The sequence below is a fragment of the Arachis ipaensis genome, chromosome B08 (assembly GCF_000816755.2).
Source record: "Arachis ipaensis cultivar K30076 chromosome B08, Araip1.1, whole genome shotgun sequence".
In the NCBI taxonomy this organism is placed as follows: domain Eukaryota; kingdom Viridiplantae; phylum Streptophyta; class Magnoliopsida; order Fabales; family Fabaceae; genus Arachis; species Arachis ipaensis.
The window spans coordinates 105,543,448-105,550,988 of NC_029792.2; the positions used below are offsets into that span (position 1 = coordinate 105,543,448).

The 7,541-nt window shown below is 35.0% G+C and overlaps 2 protein-coding genes across 2 annotated transcripts; both read left to right on the forward strand.

Moving 5' to 3' along the window:
* On the forward strand, positions 4,954-5,535 carry LOC107613110 (glutathione S-transferase T1-like). The gene is made up of 4 exons (XM_021109665.1): positions 4,954-5,056; positions 5,137-5,210; positions 5,289-5,349; positions 5,469-5,535. Exons 1-4 carry the CDS (start codon positions 5,019-5,021, stop codon positions 5,524-5,526), a joined length of 231 nt encoding a protein of 76 aa, XP_020965324.1. The 5' UTR covers positions 4,954-5,018; the 3' UTR covers positions 5,527-5,535.
* On the forward strand, positions 5,629-6,491 carry LOC107611371 (superoxide dismutase [Cu-Zn], chloroplastic-like). The gene is made up of 4 exons (XM_016313307.2): positions 5,629-5,737; positions 5,822-5,853; positions 5,933-6,008; positions 6,301-6,491. Exons 1-4 carry the CDS (start codon positions 5,629-5,631, stop codon positions 6,447-6,449), a joined length of 366 nt encoding a protein of 121 aa, XP_016168793.2. The 3' UTR covers positions 6,450-6,491.

Below are 7,541 nucleotides of genomic sequence, written 5' to 3' on the forward strand. Positions count from 1 at the left end.
AAAAAATAAATTTTTTTTATACAAACTCAAAAGTAAAAATTTAATAAAAATATAATTATATATTTAAAATATTTGAGTACTAAAGAGACTACAAGCAAGGAAATAAAGGATAGAATTGATAAGAAAAAAATAAATTCAATCCTAACGTGATTTTCTAAACGCAGAAGTTACAATTTCTAACTTCTTGTAAACGCACGTTAAAAACGTAAAATTACTTTGGCATTTAGAGCAAAAAAGCATCTAAACATAAAAAAGAAGCGTTCAATGCACTCAAATGCGCTTCTCTTCTTTCTAACGCTAAACCAAACACAGCCTAAGTTTTTATCAAAAGTTCAAATCCTCTAGTTTTCTAAAATTCTCAATCCAAAACCAACCAAACCACAATTAAATCAATACCACTTACTTCTATACACTATCACATACTCTTTATTCACTTAACAATCATTCCAGCACTTAAATTCATCAATTCATTCAAATAATTTTCACACATAATTCTACCAATTTCACCAATTATCACCAACATCACATTTATACAATTTTAATCCAATAATTCAGAGTATTCAAGCCTATCTTATGGCAACTAGTCTAAATTTTCATACAACATTATATATTTACTATTAGAAACCAAAACCATACTTTAGCTAATTTCCTTCCAAGCTCAATCACCTCAAAAACCCTCCTCTTCACAAGCTTTCAAGCCAAACCCTATAAGTTTTTAGCCTCCAGAGTTTCAATTCAAGTACTCCACTTTACCAATTTGACTTCAATTCACATGAATTCAATCTAATTCCAAATAATTTCATACATAACAACAATTTCAATACCTAAACTTCATAAAATTAGAGAATTCAAAGGGGATAAAAGTTTCTCACCTTACCCATAGATAATTAAGGCGAAACTCAACAATTTCTCACTACTAGATCAAACCTAAAGCATAAAAAAGCTGAAAATTCTCAATACCCAAGAACCATAATGAAAAAATTGAAAAGAGGTAAGGATTGGGTGAAAAATCTCAAATTTCTTACCATTTTATTCGAATGGATTTGAAGACTCGGCGAGATGATTGCGTGACCACAAACGGTGCGGCGATTAGAGCTCCTGATTGAAAGTTATGAAAGATTGAAATTAGAAGTGGAATTTGGTTTAGGATTCTTCCTCAATCTCTCCCTCTCAGCATGAATTGCAAAATGAGAGGGGAGGAGTGGCTGATTAGGTGTTATATGGGTTGGGCCTTGGGTCCAATATAGGTCCAGTTTAATCAGTTTGGCTCGTTGGCCTAACTTTAGACCAAAATCTTTAAAATTAGAGTTTGAATTCGTATTTTAAATATTTTTACTTCTCCAAATTATAAAATTTTATTTCCTAATTTCTTTTACTCATAATTAATTTATTAGTTAATTATTTTTTAATTTACCAGGTTGAGTTTTTTTTTTCTCTCTGAGTTTCTACTTCTCTCTCTTCTGAAGGTGTGATGGAGATGATGATATTGAGGGTAAAATCGTTTTTTCGGACGATTTTAAAATTAAGTTGAACCTTAGGGACGAATTTGAATGCAAAAAAGGTTAAGGACAAATAAAATTTTTAACTTAAATCTTAGGGACCAAAATTGTACTTAACCCCATATATACTATAATGAGAGGTTAAAATAGAAGGAAAACAAATTATTATTCTCGTGATCTTTCACCGAATACCCTAATATAACACAAGCCCTCTATTATATTATGAAATAAATATGATATTATTTTAAAAGTAAATTAATTAATTAACGCATATTAATTAATTCATAAAGCATCGCACCATATGATGATTATCTTATGTTCCGACCTAACCCATTAAGGATCAGAGTCCAATTACAAGTCGCTGATCCACCAGGTCAATTAACCCGAACAAAAAGGCGACCTGCGCGTCACCTCTTGCTTTGCAGAGAAAATCTGGACAGCTAGCAGAAGCTTCCAGACAGGTGGGCCCAATCGCAGAAGGCCCACCCAAGTATAGAGTATAAATGGGGAGGGACCTACCCCTCCCCAGAGGTACGTCACTTTTCTTACCCTAATTGGCCGTCTCTCAGTACGAACATTGACTTAAGCATCGGAATGTCCTTGCAGGTGGCCCCACCTGCCGACGTACCGACGACTTGGACGCACGCTCCACTCCCAAAGATCAAGCTTAGGTCCAAATCCTCTTTCACACCCTGTTGTTCCATCACTTACCACACCCGATTCTTCAAGCACCCGAACAACCGAATATCGTACATGTATCTGAAATATTCACAATCAAAATATTTTTATTCCCATCATATAGGGTGAGAATCTCATATTCCAATATCCATGTAAATAAATTTTAGGGTTAAGTACTTTTTTCATCCCTAAGGTCTTGGCTCAAAATCAAAATCGTTCCCGACCTTTTTTCGTTATTAAAATCATCCTCAACATTACAAAACATTCTAAAATCATATTTTTGTTCATGAACAATATTTTATGGATAATTTTACCCTTAAATAGATTTAACAGATTTCACTTCCCCAAAAGCATTCTCAGTCCAACTAAGGCCCTGTACTGAAATCGCTTTGTCCATGCAATATCTCAAACAAAAATTAAAAACATGTAAGCAAACGCAGACGGCAGATCCCTCTTCTCTTCCTTTCTCATTCACAACAATAACCCTTCATCTTCTTCTTCTTCTCATATATTCTTTCTTCTTTATCTTCTTCTTCTCATTCACAACAATAACCCTTCATCTTCTTCATCATCTTCTTCTTCTTCATCTTCTTCATCTTCTCATTCACAGAGTAATTTTATTTTAATACACATGATTAAACAGAGTAGCAGAGCAATCAGAACTATACAATACAAAATTGCAAATTTGTAAAATTTTTACCATCAGCAACCAGCAAATACAAGAAAGATCCATCAACAACAGGGCAATTACAATTTACAAAACATTCAGAACTAAACTTCAAACCAAAACCGAAGAAGAAGGATTGAAGAAAAATGGAACAAAAATTGAAGAAAAAGACCGAAGAAGAAAACCGAAGAATAACAATTTCAGAACTTCAAACTAAGAAGAAGACCGAACATTCAGTGAAGATGAAGACGAGAAGCCACTAACCTGGGTTCCGTGCCGAGAAGCCAGCAAAGATGAAGACGACGTACCGAGTTATTGGTTCCGAACACGGGAAAGAGGAAGAAGCGGCGGCGCTGAGGACCTGGCGACGGCGGCGGTGCTGAGGACCTCGGAACGGTGGCGGTGATGAAGGGCTAGGGTTCCCTTTGCTTCAGAGTTCTCCAGTCCAGGGAGTGACGAATGAATGAATGATTGTGGGGAACACGAATGGATCTGCTTCTCTTTTGTTTTTTTTTTCTTTTTTACAAATAAAAAAGGCGCCATTTTATCCGAACCGGCCGGTTATCGATCCGGTCCAACCGATCTGTTTTCGGTCGGTTCGGCGATTTTTCTTTTAATTTTTGTTTAAGGGTAAAATTGTTCAAAAAAATTGTTCATGAACAAAAGGATGATTTTATAATGTTTTGTAACGTTGAGGATGATTTTAATAACGAAAAAGGTTCGGGACAATTTTGATTTTGAATCAAAACCTTAGGGATGAAAAAAGGAACTTAATCCTAAATTTTACCATTTAAAAATACGAATATACCGTACCATTTCAATAATATAATCAGTTTAATTTCATATGTTATATGCTAATTAAATGTTAATATAAACCAAATATTATAGATAAAAAGATATTTTGGTTAAGGAGACTAAAGAGTATTTTTTTTTGTTTTACAAAGGAAATGGAGTGTATGTTTTATAAGTTAAAAGAGGAGAGTGTTACTTAAACATTCTAAAGATGATAAAAGTGTTATCATTATATTATAGAAGTATTAAATGTTAATCGTGAAATTTGTCAATAATTACAAGAGTTTTTGTAAGGATCCAATTTTTGGTAAATTGAATTTTCGGCTATTCAACGATTTATTTCGCAAAATCCATAACCATGGCTCACTACTAGAAAACTAGTTATTACAGACGGATATTTTCGACGGATTTTATCCCACGGAAATACAGACGAAATTTCAGAGGAATTTTTTTTGTCGGAAAACAAAAAAAATGGATTAGCATAAATTACAGACAGAAAATAGAATCTGTCAGTAATTCTGTCGGTAAAATTAATTTTTTTTCGTAGAAAATGGTTACAGACGGAAAATCCGTCTATAATTAAATAAACAAAACACTGCATTTTATTAACTTATTACAGACAGAAAATCCGTCTATAATTTAAAATTTTCCGTCGGAAAATTTTAATTTAGACCTAATTTCATCCCTACCCTATCGACGTCCTTTCACATACACAAAATCACAATCAAACGAGTTGCTCCTCTCTCCTTCATCGAGCTTCTCCGTCGCACGAGCTTCTTCTCCTTTCCTCACTCACAGCGCCACCGCCGCCACCCTAACAACCGCAGCTACCTTCTCCTTCTTCTCCTCTCTTTTAAACACTGAACCAGTAGCACATAGCCCCTGTCTCTCTCGTTCTTTCTCATTCGCAGAACAAATCAAGCTCAAGCTCCTGTTCTCTTCGTCTCAGGTGAGCTCCAGCACGCCGGCGCCACCTGTAGCAGCGTCTGTTCCCACCACCGTGCCTCTCTCTCCTTTTATTTCCACTCCATTCTGGCTCGGATATCTTTTCAGCGCCGCAGCCATCATCTCCTCCAGTCAATGCTTCCAGGTTTTGGTTTTAAAATTCTTTTAATTTCTGTTAAGTTCAATTAATTTTGTTTAGTTAATTGGATTTTAGTAATTAGTTTAGTTAGATTTGTTTTCTGATTAGTGGATTTTTAGGTTTTGATTAGATTAGGTTTAGTTAGATTTGTTTCTTTTCTGATTTTAGTAATTAGTTTGATTTAAAATTTGTTGTTGAAACTTTTTTCCTCATGGTTTTTCAATTTTTGGTGTTGTGGCGTAGATAGAAAGAAAGCAAAAAGGAAAAGATATTGAAGGTGAAGGTGTATGCGGACCGCATGTCCCAACCATCTCGTGCCGTTCTTATCTTCTGCAAGTAATTCAATTCAACGTTGTATTTCTTTGCTGGAATTTGAATTCTGCTACTCCTACTGCTAATGCTTAATTTCTCAATAGAGTTAATGGAATAGAATTCGACGAGATTAGAGTTGAAATCTCCAAAAGACAGCAGTTATCTCCCGAATTTGCAGGTAATCGTTACAATTACTATGCTTCCGAAGACACTTATCTACCTCTTTAATTAAACCTCCATAATCCGTCTCTATCAGCTATCAACCCTTTCAAGAAACTCCCTGCTATTGTTGATGGAAGGTTCAAGCTATTCGAGAGGTACTTCCTTCTTATTTCAATTTCATTTTGATCAATCATTTCCATGAATTTGAACTTCAATTAGACGTGTTCTTTTCTTCTTGGCAGTTACATTATCTAACTCTGACTTTCCAACACAGATTTCGTGGATGGAGAAGTTTTTGCGGAAGAGAACTGAGATCACTGCGCCTGTTCTAATGACACCAGAAGGTATTGCCTATAATTATAGCCTTTGTTTTCCACTTCTATCTTTTGCTATGTGGTTCTTATTTGATGAATTTTTAAGTGTTTGCTTCTTCAATGGCATATTTAGAACCACATTTTAATCCTAATAAGATGAAACATGGTGCTCCGGGAGATCAAATTTGCCATGCGGGTGACCTGGAAAACATAGTTGCTAATGCAGATGGTAATCCATCTTTCTCTTATCTTTCGTCTTTGGTTGCTTTGGACTGCTTTTTGAACCAATCTGTACATCATGTTTGAAATGCAGGAGTTGCAGAAGCAACAATTGTCGACAATCAGGTGCCTTCTTTCGTTCAGTTTCATTTCCGTGTGTTAATTTGAATTCCCAATAATTTTTGTGTTTCTTTTCTCTTTGTAGATACCACTGATTGGCCCCAATCCAGTAGTTGGAAGAGCCTTGGTGGTTCATGAGCTTGAGGATGACCTTGGAAAAGGTTAGCATTTCCTTGTTATACATTTTTATATACGTCTCTGCCTTACAACTCTTGCTGCTGCACAAGAAATTTCTTAAAAGCTTCTTCACTGTTGTCTGATCCAAGTAAACAGTAGATGAATGTTCAGAGGAGGAAAATCATGAAAATGGAATTGGCTTATTCTCTTCATGCTAATGTTTTTTATGTTGGCCATGTAACTGTGGACTTACATCATGAGTTCCTTGCTTACTCATAACTAGAGCATTATTTACTTTAGTCTAATTTGCATTTTACTTTACTTATGCTTTTGCAGGTGGGAAGGAACTCAGCTTGAGCACTGGAAATGCTGGTGGAAGATTGGCATGTGGTATGAAGAATTTTATGAACAATAGTAGTTCTATCCTTTTCAAATACATCAATCAATCCATTCCATCTGATTATATATTGTTTGATGCACTTTGAGCTTTGTTGTTGAAAGATGAAGGATTCTCAATATCTGTGATTAATTGCATTTCTTTGATAAAATCCCCATTGGTCCATATACATAATCAACTAAGAAGAGAAAAGATGATAGGAAATTTAAAACATACCTCACAATAAAAAGGTTTGGGTATATTGTGTTGTCCATCTTGGTTGAAGTAAATTTTCAAAACAAATTGTGTGAAACTTCTTTCATGGCAGTATATGCTTGTAACTTCTCGATTAAAATATGATAGGCTGTAGCAAGTGAAGGCAGAACAGATGATGCCAAACGAAGGGGTGATGTATTTGCTCGAGCATTTTCTGCTCACTTGGCATGGTAATACTGACATTCCTATTCTGTTTTGATGGTTTGGTACCATTATTGAAAATTTGGCATCTATTTGCTTATTCTGTACTTGGCTTTTGTTTTCTTCTCTTCAATAAACTAACACACCAATTCAATAGGTTGATGAAGGAGCCTGCTGCACATGGGAAATTAGGCCGAGCCAATTTATTGGAAATGAGGGAAGAGTGCTTGAGAGAGTTCCAGTTTGTTGATGCCTATAGAAGTATAAAACAGAGGTAACTATGCTTTCTTTCTTCATATAGCCGTAAAACTAAGGTTTTCCTGTCTTGTTTTCTTGTCAACAAACTTAGACTACCTTATACACAGTGGTCAGAGAAGTTGTTGCCATGGCCAAAACCCATGACAATGTATTGTTATTTTGTTTTAATCTATGAACTTTCTTTTTGAAAACAGAGATTCCTTCTTGCAATGCAAACATAAATTTGTGTTATATTCCTCTAACATTATTTTTCTCTGTATTTACAACAGGGAAAACGAGGCATCACTTGCTGTTTTACCTGACTTGTTGATGGAGATTGATAGTATGGAACTATGGATGAGGTATGCTGATGAGCGGATAATTTATACGCTTTTTGGCATTGTTTTTAGTATGTTTTTAGTAGGATCTGGTTACTTTTAGGGATGTTTTCATTAGTTTTTATGTTAAATTCACATTTCTGGACTTTACTATGAGTTTGTGTGCATCACAATTTCGTGCACCATATGCTGAACTAAAATGTTTTCTT

Coding starts and splice junctions, on each gene's coding strand:
- LOC107613110 (XM_021109665.1), top strand. CDS start 5,019: ATGTCCCAACCATCTCGTGCCGTTCTTATCTTCTGCAA. Junction 5,057..5,136: donor GCCGTTCTTATCTTCTGCAA/GTAATTCAATTC, acceptor ATTTCTCAATAG/AGTTAATGGAATAGAATTCG. Junction 5,350..5,468: donor AGGTTCAAGCTATTCGAGAG/GTACTTCCTTCT, acceptor TTTCCAACACAG/ATTTCGTGGATGGAGAAGTT.
- LOC107611371 (XM_016313307.2), top strand. CDS start 5,629: ATGGCATATTTAGAACCACATTTTAATCCTAATAAGATGAAACATGGT. Junction 5,738..5,821: donor CATAGTTGCTAATGCAGATG/GTAATCCATCTT, acceptor TTTGAAATGCAG/GAGTTGCAGAAGCAACAATT. Junction 6,009..6,300: donor TGAGGATGACCTTGGAAAAG/GTTAGCATTTCC, acceptor ATGCTTTTGCAG/GTGGGAAGGAACTCAGCTTG.